This window comes from Pelophylax lessonae (genome assembly GCF_965119305.1).
Source record: "Pelophylax lessonae genome assembly, chromosome: 13".
Classification (NCBI taxonomy): domain Eukaryota; kingdom Metazoa; phylum Chordata; class Amphibia; order Anura; family Ranidae; genus Pelophylax; species Pelophylax lessonae.
Genome location: NC_138780.1, coordinates 113,768,843 through 113,786,958, shown reverse-complemented (window position 1 = coordinate 113,786,958; position 18,116 = coordinate 113,768,843). Strand labels below are relative to the sequence as shown.

Genomic DNA, 18,116 nt, shown 5'->3' with positions numbered 1-18,116 from the left:
TGTGCCCCATTGTTGGTGTCCCATAAGGGTTGTGGTCACATGCCGGATGAAGGGCTCCTGCCTGGCTCGAATTGTTGCTGTTTGCTGTAACAATGTAATCACTGAATAAAGCTTTGGACCAAATTTTGGAGAGAGACACTTGGCTTGCTGGTGACATCTCTTGCTTTGATTGTTCACAGTTCCAACTGTTGGTCACTTCAGCACCCACTTTTATACAGCCACGTTTACAGGAACCTGTGCGTTGGGAATAGTGTATTGATACATTGAGAGGAATCGTGCCCCATTGTTGGCTTCATTGGGAGGAATTGTGCTCCATCACTTGTGTCATTGGGAGGAATTGTGCTCCATCATTGGTGTCATTGGGAGGAATTGTGCCCCATTGTTGGTGTCATTGGGGGAAATTGTGCCCCATTGTTGGTGTCATTGGAAGGAAATGTGCTCCTTCATTGGTGTCAGTGGGAAGAAATTATGCCCCATTGTTGGTATTAATGGATGAAGTAGTGCCCCAAAGGCCAGAAGAAAGCAAGCAAAGGGCCGCATCTGGCCCCCCGGCCGCAGTTTGAAGACCAATCTTCTAGGGAATGATGAACACCTACAAATCACAGAAAATAGTAGATGGAAATTCAGAATAAAGTATAAAGTGTTTATAGAAATTCAGAAGCATCAAGTGTAACTAGGTATATAATTCTCATATGCCCAAAGCATGATTTATCATGAACCTCTTTAGAATTTGGCTTTATATGGACCTCAGTTGTCCTGAGATTTCTTTTTATTTGCAAGAGAGTTAAACCATTTGATCCAAGGGGTCAAGAGTTTATTGTTGTGTTCATCCAAACCTTAGACTTCTACAAGAGAAAAATTAAAAATAAACGGGATACTGTAAAGCAGTTGGAAGAAATGAACAATTCCGTTTTCATTATCTTTTGTCATTTTATTATATTGTAGGATAAAATAGGAAAGCAACTGCCTGATTGACTTCCCAGCTTGGAAAGTCCTGTACTGCTGCCAACACAGTACTGACAGTGGACACATGTATTAGTTGTAGTGCCCTTGTCATAAACAGGGTTGCTAATACATTTTGCTGTGCTAGGTGGTAGCTAAGAATATCGAAGAGTAGTATACACCACTCAGGTCTGTATCTGCAATCTGTCGTGAGTGCCTGGCCTCGGCTCACTACCGCAGACAATTCAATTAGAAAAGGAAACGGCCGCACACCACCAGCAAACTTGAATGAAGCAAAATAATTATTTATTCGTACATGTCCAAGTACAAGGTTTCACACGGGCTCGGTGTGCTTGTTCACTACTTGGTGGTAGCTAGCCTGGCTACTTTGTATTCTTTGTGATCATTGAATTTTCCTTCTAAGCCTGGTTTAGCTGTGGTTTCTACCTTTTGTCAAAGGGTGGCACTGTTACCTTTTGACATTAGTGGGATGAATTACAGTAAGAGTATGAATATGTATACTTTTCTCAGTCAATCATACTGGTTGCTGAGCATGCTGGGAGAAGGTATTAATTTGGAGGAAGTCAGGTGATCTTTGTCCTTTCCACCCAGGGTACGGCCTGGGTGGGTGTGTGAGGAACAGTTGCTGCTTGATAGGCCTAAAGCCTGAGGCCTAGCCATGTGCTCAAGGCTCTGCAGGGGAGAGCCTGCTCACTATCTGGAAGTATGAAGGAAAGGATGGAGACCTGAAATGAAGTACCAGAGGTTATACTGCCATGGACCAGGAAACCATGGAGAGCCTTGGAAAGCGCCAAGGTGGAATCATCCAGAGATGGAGACCTGAGAGGAAGTACCAGAAGTTACTCTGCCATGGACCGGGAAACTACGGAGAGCCTGGGAAAGCATCAAGATGGAATCATCCAGAAAGTTCCTGCACCTTCCGTGAATTGAATATTGTTGCTATAGGAGACAGCTTATGCTAAAAAGTACAGATTGATGGTTCCAGCTAAAGGCTCTTTTTCTGTACTGCTGTCTACCTTTTTCTACAAACCCAATTCCAAAAAAGCTGGGACACTGTACAAATGGTAAATAAAAACAGAATGTAATGATGTGGAAGTTTCAAATTTCAATATTTTATTCAGAATACAACATAGATGACATATCAAATGTTTAAACTGAGAAAATGTATCATTTTAAAGGAAAAATAAGTAGATTTTAAATTTCATGGCATCAACACATCTCAAAAAAGTTGGGACAAGGCCATGTTTAGCACTGTGTGGCATCCCCTCTTCTTTTTATAACAGTCTGCAAACGTCTGGGGACTGAGGAGACAAGGTGCTCAAGTTTAGGAATAGAAATGTTGTCCCATTCTTGTCTAATACAGGCTTCCAGTTGCTCAACTGTCTTAGGTCTGCTTTGTTGCATCTTCCTCTTTATGATGCGCCAAATGTTTTCTATGAGTGAAAGATCTAGACTGCAGGCTGGCCATTTCAGTATCCAGATCCTTCTTCTACGCAGCCATGATGTTGTAATTGATGCAGTGTGTGGTCTGGCATTGTCATGTTGGAAAATGCAAGGTCTTCCCTGAAAGAGACGACGTCTGGATGGGAGCATATATTGTTCAAGAACTTGGATATACCTTTCAGCATTGATGGTCTATTCCAGATGTGTAAGCTGCCTTTGCCACACGCACTCATGCAACCCCATACCATCAGAGATGCAGGCTTCTGAACTGAGCGCTGATAACAACTTGGGTTGTCCTTGTCCTCTTTAGTCCAGATGACATGGAGTCCCAGTTTTCCAAAAAGAACTTCAAATTTTGATTCGTCTGACCACAGAACAGTTTTCCACTTTGCCACAGTCCATTTTAAATGAGCCTTGGCCCAGAAAAAACGCCTGCGCTTCTGGATCATGTTTAGATATGGCTTCTTTTTTGGCCTATAGCGTTTTAGCCCGCAACGGCGAATGGCACGGTGGTCTGTGTTCACTGAAAATGTTTTCTGGAAGTATTCCTGAGCCTGTGTTGTGATTTTCATTAGAGTAGCATTCCTGTATGTGATGCAATGCGTCTAAGGGCCCGAAGATCACGGGCATCCAGTATGGTTTTCTGGCCTTGACCCTTACGCACAGAGATTGTTCCAGATTCTCTGAATCTTTGGATGATATTATGCACTGTAGATGATGATAACTTCAAACTCTTTGCAATTTTTCTCTGAAAAACTGGTTTCTGATATTGCTTCACTATTTTTCGCCGTAGCATTGGGGGAATTGGTGATCCTCTGCCCATCTTGACTTCTGAGAGACACTGCCACTCTGAGAGGCTCTTTTTATACCCAATCATGTTGCCAATTGACCTAATGAGTTGCAAATTGGTCCTCCCGCTGTTACTTATATGTACATTTAACTTTTCCGGCCTCTTATTGCTACCTGTCCCAACTTTTTTGGAATGTGTAGCTCTCATGAAATCCAAAATGAGCCAATATTTGGCATGACATTTCAAAATGTCTCACTTTCAACGTCTGATATGTTATCTATATTATATTGTGAATAAAATATAAGTTTATGAGATTTGTAAATTAGTCCATTCCTTTTTTACTCACAATTTGTACAGTGTGCCAACTTTTTTGGAATTCAGTTTGTACTTTTTTGTCTAAAGTGTCTGCCAATCTGCAAGTCTGCTGCTGTATTTGACTAAGGGTGTCCTGTGCCTTACTCCTCTCTCCCACATTTTTCCTGTTGTGAGAAATAAACTACTCTTTGTTTAAGCATTAAAGTGACTGGCGCCCATCTTTCTACCTTGTACACCACCCACCATGCCTAGTAACCTGCAACTTGAGGAGGAATGTCGGCCCTCCCTGTCTCTGGGGGTCGCCACTAGACCTCTGGAGGTTGGAGGGGTGCTACATAGTAACGAAAATAGTTTGTTTGGACCAGTTTGGTCCAAACAAACGATTCAAAGTTATCTAAAACCTGGAGTTAGGCCATAGGTGTTGAGCACAGTGTCAGTTGTATTGACACCTTCATCTACCAGAGAGATCAGTTGTTTCTCTGGGGAATACATTCATACACTGTGCCCAGGACTTCTGGTTTTAATAGAATTAAGTTGGTCAACCATAGTATAGGGCTTTAGTGGTCTCAATAAGATGTTTCAAACTTTCCATACTTCTTTGTCACACATAGGTGCAGCTAAAGGTGCAGTTAGACCTGGAGAGAAGGCTGCGGGAGGCAGAGGAAGCTCTACGAAGGCTGGAAGCAGGCCTGAATTCTACTGTCCTAAACCAGGACAAAGAAGAAAAAATGCGGGCAGACGTCAGTCATCTTAAAAGTAAGTTTAGTCATAAGGTCAGGAAATGGGCTTTTGCAGTTTCTCCCTTTACTCTGGAGTTCTGTTGAATAAATATATATTTTTTTTTACAAGATTCAGAAACCGATTCATATACCATAGTTCAGAAAACATGAAATTCTCAGGGAGACATCAATTTCCGAGAAGATGTAACTTCTATCACCCATACCAGGCTTAATTATACATGAATTTGATAACCAATTCTATTTGAGGAAAGTGGAGAAAGTGTTGGTTTAAGTAGCAGAATAAAAAGTGAGGATCTGTAGACTGTGGCTGACAGCAAGTGGAAGATGTTTAACCACTTCAATACAGGGCACTTTCAACCCCTTCCTGCCCAGGCCAATTTTCAGCTTTTAGCGCTGTTGCATTTTGAATGACAATTGCGCGGTCATGCAACACTGTACCTACACCAAATTTATGTAATTTCCCCCCCCACAAATAGAATTTTCTTTTGGTGGTATTTGATCGTCGCAAGGTTTTTTTCTTTTTTGCTAAACAAATAAAAAAAAAGACCGAAAAGTTTGAAAAAAAAAAAAAGTTTTTTTGTTTATGTTATACAATTTTGTAAATAAATAATTTTTTTCCTGCACTGATGAGCACTGATGAGGCTGCACTGATGAGAAGGCACTAATGGGATGGCACTGATGGGGTGGCACTGATATGCACCACTGATAGATGGCACTGATAGGCAGCACTGATGGGCACTGATATGTGGCACTGATAGGTGGCACTGATATGCAGCATTGGTGGGCACTGATAGGCGGCACTGCTGGGCACTGATAGGCGGCATTGATGGGCACTGATAGGTGGCACTGATGGGCACTAATAGGCTGCACTGATGGGCACTAATGGGCACTGATAGGTGGCACTTGAGCACTGATGGGCACTGATAGACGGCACTGATCGGCACTGACGGGCGGCACTGATGGGCACTAATGGGCACTGATAGGCGGCACTGGTGGGCAATAATGGGCACTGGTGGACGGCACTGATAGATGGTAATGATGGGCACTGGTGGGCAGCACTGATGGGGAGGGCACTGGTGGGCAATGCTGATGGGGAGGGCTCTGGCAGGCTCCCTGAGCCCTGATTGCCGTCCCTGGTGGCCATAGTGGGCATCCCTGGGGTCATGGGTGGGCATCCCTGGGGTCATGGGTGGGCATCCCTGGTGGTTCTAGTGGCACCCCCCGAGGGTATGCACTGGTAATCAATGATCTGATTACCAGTGCAGACCCCCCCCTCTCAGGAGAGCCGCAGATCGGCTTTCCTTTACTCGTGCCTGTCAGGCACGTACTGAGGAAAGCCGATCAACGGCTCTTCCTGTGTACTATGTGACCAGCCGTGATTGGACACGGCTGGTCACATGGTAAAGAGCCTACGTCAGGCTAAATTAATTTAGCATAAAACCAAGCGGCTCCTTTAGGGGATAGCTCTACAAACCGAAACAGCTGAAGGCCACCGCAGCCTGTCTGGATGATGTTCATTTTCAGCTTACAGTGGAATTATACTTATCTCCACTGCAGCAATGTGGTGTCCATGAGTAACTTTACTGGCTGATGAGGTCTTCTTCCAGCTTTTGCTCTTAGGCTATTTTGATTGACAGGGCCGAAATGACATCACTGCATGGGGATGATCTCACTGATATCCTACGTGTGGAATTTCGTTCATCTTTGCATATGTCAAAAATAGGAACAGACCAGTAAAACTACCTTTTTGCAGAAGAGGCATGGTTTCTGCATTATTGCAATACAACTTCTTTTATTGCACTGGGACTGAGAGTGTTTTTCCACTGCACTGTGCTGCTCCCCTCCTACATGCAGCCTTTGCTGGGTCTTGTGTAGGAAGGTATGCATTTGATCAATGTTGCGTTTGAATGCCAAAGAGAGACTGCATTAACTATCCCTTTCCCTGTACTCTAAAGCAGTTCACATATATGTATTTCAGCTATGTATTTAGCTGTTTGACTGGAATTAAAATTAAAGCTCAGCTCTGAGCAACTAAAAAATTATTCCTTGCAGTGGGGCTACTCGGCACTGCAAGGGTTAATGGCCCGTTTTGTCTAGGGGAGAGAAGAGACAGCTTTACTTACCTGATCCTTTGCTTCCTTGGCAAATGGTGCTGCCTCATGATCAGGTGGTGGATTGTTCCTTGGCATGCTCATGTATTTTGTAGAGCTTTGGACCGTGCTCTGATCTTGATTACTTCAGGACCCTAGACCGGTGAAGTGTGGAGGAGCAGAAGAGTGGTTCAAAATCTTCTTTTTTTTTTTCTCCTAGACATAAATTAGCAATTAACCCATTGCATTGCAGGAACAGTTCCACGGCAAGGGTCAATGTTTTATTTGTCCAGAGTTGGGCCTAAAGAAAAACTACATAGAATTATTCCAGGCCTATGTGGCAGCAAATACTCTCCAGAGGTCGGTAACTCAGCGCAAGACACAATTTCCCTTCATTTATGCATTTTGTAATTTGTAACTTTTGCTGCATAATATGATATACAGCAAATACATAGCTCCTCATTTGGAGGTACCGTCCCACTTTTGAGACCAAAGTCCACTGTCCCTTATGCAACCTGTTGTCCCTCTTTTTGGTGTGATGTGTACATCTTTATTCAGAATAAACTATTTAACTATACTATTTTACTACCAAAAGTATTTTGCTGCACTAAACTTTTTATCTAACATCTATATTACTATATTTGCTGTTTTGAAATTCCAATAAAAAGGAAAAATAGAGGTTAAAAAAAAGCACTTGTGTGGTTCAGCCAATCATTTTATTCACACTGGATATTTGTGGTCGGTAAAATTGGGGCCAGGGCAAGGATGTGTCTTTTGCCTATATCCTGTGTACTAAAAGGTGTCCCTCAGAAAGTGAGGAAGTATGCAAATGTGAATGACCAACTTGTGTTATACTTTGGGTGGCTGGGATTTACCATCATCTTAGAATGGACATATTTATTAAAGGACGTGTATAGAGATGTAGTCATTCCTAAAAGCTGTAATACACCCGATTTTCCAAAAGATAGCCCCAGAGTACAGGAGCAGATCAAACAATGGCTAAGGAAACAAATGCAGCTTCTAGCAACGTGTACAATTATTTTCACATTTCATCTGGTAATCTGTTCACCTAATAATTCAGAAATAACTTTCTTTCTCCTGACTTACGATACCAAAGTGATATAAATATTGTTTTTTCTTTGGAACAAACAAGACTGTTGGTGGGATTGTCATTCAAGAATTATTTTTCTTTTTCTATAATTTAAAAAAAAAAGAAAATACTTTTTTTTAGTTTAACCAGCAGTTACTTTAAAACAACTAGTGTTACTATGGCTATAAAGTTCTCATTTTATTATTTATTTTATCCTATTTATCATGACATGCCTCATTAACGTGTGTGGTAGAGTTTACCTTCCCTCTGAAAAACAATCTGCAGTGAATCATTTTTCGGAGGTAGTTGACAGTCGGCCTGGAGGAGATATGTAGCCTCCTGAGTATCTGTGTTAACCATTGATAACCCGCTGCATTACACAAGGTTGCAGCGTGGTCCCAATTACTTGGATTGGGTCGCATTTGGTGGTGCTTTTGCTTGCCAAAAAAGACTTGTATTATGTTACCACGCTGAAACCATGACAGTGTGATTGATCTACCAAAGCTGGAAAGTGCAAAATCTGGTGCAGCTCTGCATACAAACCAATCAGCTTCCAGGTTTTATTATCAAAGCTTATTTGAACAAGCTGATGTTAGAAGCTATTTGGCTACCATGCTAAGCTTCACCAGATGTTTCACTTTCCAGTTTTAGCAAATCAACCCCAGTGTGTACTAACAAGGCTACTGGCCGTATCAACTTTAGTTGGGAGTGGAAAAAACATGGATCAACCCTTAAATAATCCTTAAATAATAAAAAAAGTTAAAATAAAAATAAAAGTCTCCATCCATAAAACCCAATTCCTCCCACCACCAGCACATTGTACATTATGCACCCTCTCTAGCTTCACATCCCACCATCTTGCCTCCACTGTCATTGACCTTTCCTGTAGTGTCTATTCGATACTTGTACGCTGATAGGCACATCCCACACCCTAGGCAGTGTACTTGGACATGACGATCAGCTACTCATATACTGAGTACTGCATTTTGCGATTGCATGGGGAGTGTAACACCTTCCCCCATACCTGAAGGTGTCAGGTTTGAAACCAGATGGAAGTGGGGAACAAGAGAGCAAGCAGCAGGACTACTAACATGTTAATGCACCAGAAGGTACCTCGTGGTTGGACTTATTTTCAATAGGCAGTCTACTGAATACAGCATTGGGGTGGTGGTAATCATGGTGACATTAATGTAATAGCTGTTTTTTGGAACTTTCTTTTAGAATTCTTTGAAGACTGTATTAGAAACTCCGAGATTGAAGCAATGAAGCCTGTGATTATGAAAAACTCTGTGTATGTGCCCCGAGCTGCCACCAGGCGAATCAAAAGTTGCCGCTTTCACCACCAACGGCCAAACCTCTCTCGATGTGAGTTAAGAGCTTTGTCACATGTGTTTTCCCTCTAGTGTCTGTCCTGTGAAACTAACCAAGGCAATACTTCCATTCAGAGCAAACACATTACATAACTGCAAGTCTCAGCATGCTCTGTGAGCTGGGGGGACCTGTTAACATTTCATAACTATTGTGAATAACAAGGGTTAAATTGCTAAAATGGATTGCTTTGATTATTAGTAAGCTCTCCCAGAAATATATTTAGAATAAGCAATAATAATTATTGCACAGGGTCAGCGCATTAGCGTTATGCTTCATGGTAATGTGCTTTCATTAAAGGCAGCCCATTCATTTGAATGGGCTTACCAATGCATCAAAAATCACTAAAAAGGAGCATGTAGTTTGTAGGGCGAGCATTACCACAGTGCAATAGTATGCATGGGCCCTTAGGCCCTGTTCACACCTGAACGTTTTTCAGCTCGTAAAATGCTCATCTCTGAAGTCTCAAAATGCCCAACAAGCAAAATCCCATTCATTTCAATGACCTCTGTTCACATATAAGCTTCTTTTTTGGTAGATTACAAGCGTTTTTGTTAGATGTCAATGCCTGCCTCCAGAAACCTGCAAAAAATGCCTGAAAGAACGCCTGAAAAACGCCCGGAAAAACACCTGAAAATGATACGCTCAGGTGTGAACAGGGCCTTATAGTTTTTAAATGTCATTAGAAATTAAACCTTGTTTCTTAAACAGCCCATCAAAATATTTTGGGAAAAAATGGTGATAATACTACTGCTAAAATAATGGTAATACTGTAATTAAAACAATTGTAATTATTGACGAAAATATGTGTCATGTTATATCATGCAGCTCTAGAGCTTTTTATTATATTTGGATTTTTATAGTAAATGTGCCTTGACTCTTTGCTTCAAACTATATTGGTCACACCAGGTATGAAGATAGCTCTTATATATTGTATTTTTTACTAATCTAAATATTAAGTTAAATGTATTTGAATCAATTTTGATGCATACATATATAAGTATATAATGCTGCAGTTATACTGTATGTCTGCACATCATGAGACCTGTATGAGACCCACATCAAAGGTAGCTGAGAGGCTCATGTGGATTGTATGGAACTGGTTGGGAACCATTGACCTTTATTGTACTTTAGTTGTTAACATTTTGGGGCTGGCTCATACATTATATTTTAAAGCTGCCCATATATTGAGAGTTCAGGTGGCCTTCATTGGTAAGGCCAAATCAGACAGATCCATGTAATCCACTCCAATACTACTAGTAGATGATTGCACCTTCTATGCTGGCTGTTTAATGTTCAAGCAGATCTGTCTAAATTTTTAATGGCCAAAGTGGTTTATTTGCTGGCCAGTAATCAACAAAAAAAGCTTTAATACCCCCAATTATGGCACCTCCATGATTGAACATCACTGAAGGAGTTGATTCCTGAAAACTTCATAGGCTCTGTACATAAAAAAACGTAAATCTTGGCGGTTTCTGAAAACAAAAATTGGATCTTTTTTTGCTGACATAGCTGATGACTTATTTATGTGCCAATACACTTATTAAATAAATGGGAGGGTTGAATCTGTGCCACATCATCTGCATAATGTACTGTATGCTGGGAATGCATTGCACAATATGGGGGCACAATAAACTTTAAAACAGACTCTTTGAACAGGTACTGATAGATGGAATAGAAAGAACTATGGCATGGGTCAATTTAGAGATCAGATTTTGCCTAAGTATATTATGTACTTATTAAGTACCAATACCTTAGCTTACCCTAACTGAGATGTGCCATTTTCTGTTATCCTAATACAAATAACCAGTATTACTCTCAATGTATTCTACTTTGATTCCAGGATATGAGCAGGAGTTAAACTTCACATTCTCATACCCCATTCTAGCCAGAAGCAATGGGTCACCCGTCAGAGAATAATGTGCCAGTTCTGGGATTGGAAGCAATGCATGCACAGGATGAGCGAATTAGAGGCTGGTTATCCTCCAATAATATCTGCTTGCAGCCTTACGAATTCATGGCTTTTAGGAGATTTGATAGGATTTAGTGCACCAGAGCTTAATCATGGTACAGTATATGATGTGACTTCTCTCTCTCTTGCTTGACAGCAGCAGGCAGTGACCCTGACAGGTGGGTGCACAACAGACCTAAGGCAGGAAAGAGTCACCCAATTACATAACAGTAACCCTTTCCATGCCGGTGCTTGCTTCAGTACTTCCATTCACGCCACCACTGGTACCATTCTTCCGTTTAAAGGGTTGCTGTCATCGATTGTTTTTGTAGAGTAGAATGAAAGTGTGATGCAAGTCAGCATTAGTATCAACCTACATATCATGCCAGACTTGTCACCGAAATGCCATCTGCTCCCTTGTTTTACTTTCCTAACGTATGCTAAGCAAGTAAAAAAAAAAAAAAGAAGCATTCAGCACAAATTGTTAAGGGTGCAAAGAGAACATTAGCATTAAAGCTTTGATGAATAATTATTGAATTACAACACACAGTACATTTTAAACATTAAATGTATTTTTTAGTATAGTAGAAAAAAAAATGTTTTATTGTTTATAGGGGCTATTTATGATCAGATCAGTAGTTGGCTTTTTCGTTCATGAATGTGAAATAATCCAAGAAAATCAAATTTGTAGAAAGATTTTGCCACTTTAATAACTTTTCATCTTTTTTTTTTTTTTTTTTTGTCACCAGAAATTTGTAGATAGATTTTGCCACTTTGATAACTTTTCATCTTTTTTTTGTCACCAGAAAATCTGCAAGAGATAAGAGATAAGAGATAAGCAGCAATAAAGCAATGTGTAGGAAGAGTAAGGGTAGGCTAGCACCCCCCCAAAGATTTTATTGCTTTCTGGGTCCCGAATGGAGATTTTCTCATACTTCCTATCCAAGTGACAATCTGGTAACCCAGAGTGAATGTGAGGAGAATCTCGCCAGCGAATCTACAAAGAATAACAAAAATATGACAGGGGTTCAAACCCTTTCCTAATGTTGTGTTCGCGGGAGTTGCACTTTAAGGAGGAAATGTAGTATTTTCATTTTTTTATTTTAGATGTAAATGTGAAGGAGATGAGCCAATTGTATATTTCTTATCAATGTGTGCTTTTGCATTACAGCAAACTTTTCTTCCATGTACAGTTTGTAAACATATACAGTATGTACATAGGGGCAGTCATAGTTGCTTGCTGCATATGCAGGCTTTGAGCCTTGCTGATCCTCCTAATATTGTAAGTCTGTCTGACTCTGATTGGGCCTTGTCAATCTCCAGTGATTTGAAACAATAACTTGCTCCTGACCAAAGTCCATTTGGTCTAGACTACCAAGGCTTTAGATCGGGGGTCTATGGCCCTCCAGTTGTTCAGGAACTACAATTCCAATCATACCTAGTCTGTATCTGTGAATGTCTGAGTTTTACAATGCCTCATGGGATGTGTAGTTCTGCAGCAGCTGGAGGGCTGTAGTTTGAGGATCACTGCTTTAGATCATATATTTGAGATCTTGATGGATACTTTATGTTCGTGGCAAGTAAGTAAGTTGTTTTTATCAATAACAATGTGATTTGGTAATGCAGACATGTGCCATTTTTTCTTATGTGAGGTATTCAGAGGTGGCAGACCTGCCTTTGGTGAACCCCGATTGCGTAGGGTGTATTAACGAGGGCATGATGGATGCCAATCTGTCTGCCATCAATTTGGAGAGCAGCTTGGAATCCACGTTTAGCAACGAGATCGGCCTGTAAGAGCCTGGTTCCGTAGGATCTTTCCCTTTTTTGTATATCAACTTTATATGGGCTTGGTGACCAGTGGGAAGATAAGGGTTGCCATCAAGAATGTAATTGAAAACCGCCTGCAACATCGGAGCCACCGAATCCGCCGCCAGTTTATAGAATTCAGGGGTATAACCGTCGGGTCCGGGTGATTTGCCAGGGGAGAGAGATTTAATGGCCGTAAGAATTTCTTGCAGGGACAGGGGGGCATTTAACTGTGACAGCTGTTCCGGAGTGACCCTCGGGAGAGAAACTCCCGAGAGCCACTCAGAGGCCACCGCTTCGTTCATGGGTTCATGGCTATATAAAGATTGATAGAACTGGGCGAATACCCTGTTTATATCACGGGGGTCCTCCACCTTATTACCGTCTTGATCCTTGAGAGTGGAGACCTGTGTCGGTGTGAAGGGCCCTCTGCATAAAGAGGCTAACAGTTTTCCCGGTTTATTACCATAGAAATGGTATTTCCAGTCTTGGTGAGCTTTGTAGAGTCGTTCCCGCTTCTCGACCTAGTCATCGAAAGCCGATTTGGCTTTGCGCCACCGGTCCCTATTCTCAGCAGAGTTGCAAGCATGCAATGCAGCTTGGGCGTCTCTCAACAATGAACTGGTCGCGACAAATTCCTTGGCTATGGTTTTCTTATACGCCGCAGCATAGGCTATGATACGGCCCCTGAGCATTGCTTTCCCAGACTCCCAGAGGAGAGTAGGAGAGATCTCGGGTGATGCGTTGTGAGATGCGAAGTCAGACCAGGATTCAGCGATGAGAGAAGAAACTCCGGCGTCCTTAGCTAAGAAGGACGGGAACTTCCAGCATTTAGCAGCTGCTGTCCGGGAATAGAGCGTAAGCGTCACTGAGACAGGGGCATGGTCCGATACTGCTATGTCATGGATGCGTGGGAGTACCGTGAAGGGAAGCATGGTCGGGTTGGCAAATATATAATCAATCCTGGTTAGCGTTTGGTGGGAATAAAAGGAGTATTCCTTTCCGTCAGGGTTGTTTAGTCTCCACACGTCAGAGAGATGCAGACCATCTGCAAAGTCACACAGCAAGGAGCGGTGTCTGGGAGGATTGGTCAGGCAGGAGTTGGTCCCCGAGGACCTGTCCTCGTGAGGATGCATGAGTAGATTGAAGTCCCCCGCTACCAAAAGCGGAAGATGCAGATACGGGGCCAGTGTCTGAGTGACCGAGGGGAGGAAGGTTTCCGAAGAGCTGTTGGGAGCATAAATTCCGGCAAGCGCCCATTCACGATGGGCAGTTGCTAGATGTGCCACCACAATCCGGCCCTCGGCATCTGTAACAGATGATTTCAGGGTGGTGGGTAGGTTTTTGTGGAGAAGTATCAATACGCCCGCCTTTCCTTTAACTGCAGGGGAACCTAGAACCTGCCCAACCCACATTTTGCGCATACGATGGAAGTCCTTTGCTTCCAGGTGCATTTCCTGCAAGACCGAGATGTCGGCCCTCAGACGCTTCAGGTGTCTGAGCACCGCCATTCGCTTATTAGGGGACCTGAGGCCTTTGACATTCCATGATATCACACTCATGGTGGGAACCACAGGGAATGCAGAGGTTGCAGGTTATGAACCATAAGCGTGGGTGCCTGTGACGTGTAAGGTAATAACGATGCATGTAAAGTAAGCCAGAGTACATCCAGCGTGAAGTTATAAAGTACAGCGACTTGTGGTACAGGTAGGGGCAGTAAGTCATGCCCAACTTGGGCAACAGGGGCAGAGGGGTAAAGGTGGCAAAAAAAGGTCTCGAACTTCACTTTTTTCCTCATGTGAGTTCGCACACGCATAGGGCAACGTTACCAGGATGCAGCAGTGCAGCCCACCTGGTGGGTAACAAAAAGTTCCGCAGAGCGGACGCTGTACAGGATCCAAATAGTCGGAAAATCCTGCGTTAACCAAGAGGCATTATGCAGCAAAAATGGTAAAGTTGTGCAGGATGGGCGACCGCGTGGCGACAGCCGCAAAAAAACAAATCAACAAGTAATGAAAGAAAAACAGCACCAAAACACGGCATAGAAGGCAGAAAACGCAAAATACAAAAATATGTATAACATTACATCAGGTACAATAGTGCAGGTAGGGTAATGCCATGAGAGGTACGTCCGGCCTCCCATGTCAGTACCCCCCAGATGGGATATTATGATCCTAACAAATGTAAACTTAGCCCATACACACACATATAACATGTTCCTGGATATAGTTACCCTGGAGCTGGCCGTTAAGGCCGTGGGTGAACACAGGATATGCGCTTCATTGTCCTCGACAGTGGGGGCAAAGAACCGGAGAGTTGATTCCATGGCTGATATCAGCGATTCCTATGACGTGATGAGGAACCAGACACACGCTGTCTCTTCGCTGGTCCTCTTCTGGGGCTCCGTTGCTCCTTCGCGCCTTGATGGCGCTGGGGAGAGGGCGTGGAGGGTGGATCCAGGGTGATATTGAAGTGGCGGTGAAGGAATTGGTAGGCCTCATCAGGTACTGAAAAAGTTTTCTGGTCACCACTTGAATCCGTGAGGCGTAAGGTGGCAGGATACGCCAGTGTGAACTTAATAGACTTGTGAAACAAAGCCTGGCAAATATGCTGGACTGCCTTCCGACGGCGGGAAACCTCCTGGGAGTAATCAGCAAAAATTAACAGCTTGTGGCCGTCGACTTGCAAGGCTTTGGAGTTGCGGAATGATTTCAGGATGTTTTGCCGGTCCATATAGTTGAGATAACGCACTATTAGAGCGCGAGGTGTGCGTCTGTCCTTGAAGGGGAATCCCAGGCGGTGGGCTCGTTCCACTGAGCACGCTGACTGGATCCCCAAGGCCTGTGGCAGGCGAACGGAGGCCAGGTCGCATAGTGTGTCGGTGCCATACGATTCGGGCAGTCCTATGATCCGGAGATTATTTCTCATAGATCGATTTTCCAGGTCATCCACCTTGTCTAACAAGTACCGTTGTGTCTGTCTGGCCTGCTGGTCCAGGGCGAACGATCCCTGTAACTCATCCTCCAGGTCAGACATCCTGTGTTCCATATCAGTTATCCTGTGGGCATGGTCGCCAAGCTCCTTCCTGAGCTGGGAGATCACATCTGAGACCGCTTTATCCACGGCATCCTTGATGGTGGGGGACAGAAGGGTGGCTACCGCCTGCGCCAGTGTGGCTATTTGAGCCTCAGGGATGGCATGAGATGGCTGGCTGAGCGGTGCAGGGCCTGGAAGAGGGGCGGCGTCTTCCATTGCTGCTTCAGTGGAGGCCGCAAGTGAAGCCGCGGCCTTGATTTGAGCGGGCGCCGGAGCGCCGCTGTGGTGTAAATATTTGTCCATGTCCGCCCGTTCCCGGAGGTGACCGGAGGAGGAATAGCAGCGTCCGGGGCTTAGAAGGGCTGAATATGCCGGTGAAAGTAGAGGTTATTCCCGGAGCCGATGTCCCGCGCTGCTTCCTACATGGGCGCCGGAACCGGAAGTCCAAGGTATTCAGTTTAACCATAGGTCACTTTAATTTTTAATTTTTGAAGTTGCTCTTGACTAATTTTGAGTTAAATTATGCCTATTTAACTGCCTTTTGGTAATATCCAGCTTCATTTCAAGTTCACTTTCTTTGTGAACTATAGGATTTGGTAATCATTTCTGGAATCTACACCCTCTACTTTTGCAAATATTATATTGTATGTACCACTGGCTTCCTCAAAACCTCAAAACATAATAGGTTCCCCTTTCTGCAAAATAGGTATATGGGTGTTAGAGCTGTAACTATGTGTGATGGGTTCCCATAGTAAACCTACAAAGGAGCCTCTGTCTCATCCAATCCCATCTTAAAGACATTTACTCTAGTGATACAAAATCAAATAGTTTACATAGCAAGTGCTTATTATAGATGTTCCTATAGATTATATACATTCATTTCATCCAAATTAACTTGTCATCATAAATCACCATGTAGCCAGACAGCTCCGCACCGCCCCCCATACCCCCCCCCCCCCCGCTTTGAAGCTCCAATAGCAGTTGTATGGTCTGACATGGCTATAGTTTTAACCTTGTTATCCAAAATATTCATTTTTAGTTTCAACAGACCAAAGCTTTTGGTTCCACAACACTTATAACTTATCTGAGTGTTATGCTGTGTACTACAGATGATAAAACACTGCAAGCAATGTGCCTTTGTGATAATTCTTCCATGCAGACCATGTCTGGGGAAGCATTGCTGAACAATGGAACAGTACATCAGTACTTCTAAGCCAGCTAAACCTGCCTGGATGTCCTTTGCAGTGAAACTGGAGCTTTGCATTACATCTCTGGCCAGTCTACAAAGTCTAGAAAGTTCTCTGGAGCCTTTTTTTTCTATTCAAACAGATCTTTGTTTCTTTTTGGCACTATTGGATACTTCAAGCTGGACAGTTCAGATATCTTCATATAGCTTTTCTCTATTGTGCATGAGTCTTTATTTAAAATCATCGCATGGTTGGTCAAGCACATGGGTGTTGAATGTAAGTAAAGAGTCAAAGAAGGTAATCATCTCCAGGATTATATTCCTCTAAAATGAAGGTCCAAAAAGTCAAATTATGAGCCCTCACAAAAAATAAATTGAGTAGATGAACTGGAAGAATGCCCAAATGTTTGCACAAATCACATATGGCTTAACTCAAACATAACGCATGTGGTATTTTCATTGCCATGTACACAAAGCCCATGCAATCCTTGCTCTGATGGGAATAGAACCCAGGTCACCAGTACTGTATACGGTAGTCCTACCAAGTCATACATTTAAAATGTACAATAAGCCTTTAGTCCAAAAAAAAAATTGATAAGACTAATTCTCATTAAAAGCACAGTACAGTCAAAGGGCAATCATTGCATGGAAGTGATGCTGCATTGTTAACATACTGCCGCAAGTATTTCGATGTACCCCAATGAGCATTGCATCTTTAATATTAGAATTCTCATTTTCTCTTTCAGTGAGGCACTCACATTCCTTCTTGATGTCTCCAGATGAGATAAATGATATCCAGAGTCTAAAAGAAGCTGCCAGAAATTTAGGCAGGGATAAACATTTCCGCGAAACTCTCTATCAGATCATCACACAGAAAGAACCTTCCCAGGGACATGAGAAGTAACTGCTGGTTCCTTGTCTGCCTGCTACAGTGTCATATAGCTTGGGTTCCCTTTTTGGACCATTTACAGGATGAACCTGTAATTGTCACATACTACTTACATAATTATATACTATATATGAAGCTTAAAGTGACCACATCACTATGCACAAAAACCTGAAAAGAAGGATACAAGCACTTCTGGGAGTGAGAGAGTGCTCCCGTTTAGCTCTCACCGGTTCTGAGCTGCACACCACGGTAAAGTTCTGTTATAACGTGGAGGTAAGCAGGAGGAACCATTGAGAGCTGCAGGGGTCCTGGGAAATCAGAACTCAGAAGTGTTGGTTTCCATGCAGACTTCAGAATTTTTTTTAGGATCAGTGTGGCATTTGATAGCACAGGCAGTAAGAAAAGTGAGTATCTACTGTCTTCTTTGAAATAATACCTTGCTTCAGTTA

The 18,116-nt window shown here is 42.9% G+C and overlaps 1 protein-coding gene across 1 annotated transcript in view; it reads left to right on the top strand.

The window, feature by feature from the left end:
- The window catches only part of PLEKHD1 (pleckstrin homology and coiled-coil domain containing D1), a 70,512-nt gene extending 52,617 nt beyond the window's left edge, over positions 1–17,895 (top strand). Inside the window, exons 11-13 of the mRNA XM_082242948.1 lie at positions 4,123–4,267; positions 8,653–8,796; positions 17,525–17,895. Of these exons, the coding sequence (XP_082099074.1) occupies positions 4,123–4,267; positions 8,653–8,796; positions 17,525–17,682 (447 nt within the window). The 3' untranslated portion in view covers positions 17,683–17,895. The remainder of the gene's footprint in view (positions 1–4,122; positions 4,268–8,652; positions 8,797–17,524) is intronic.
- Positions 17,896–18,116: the final 221 nt, after the last annotated feature.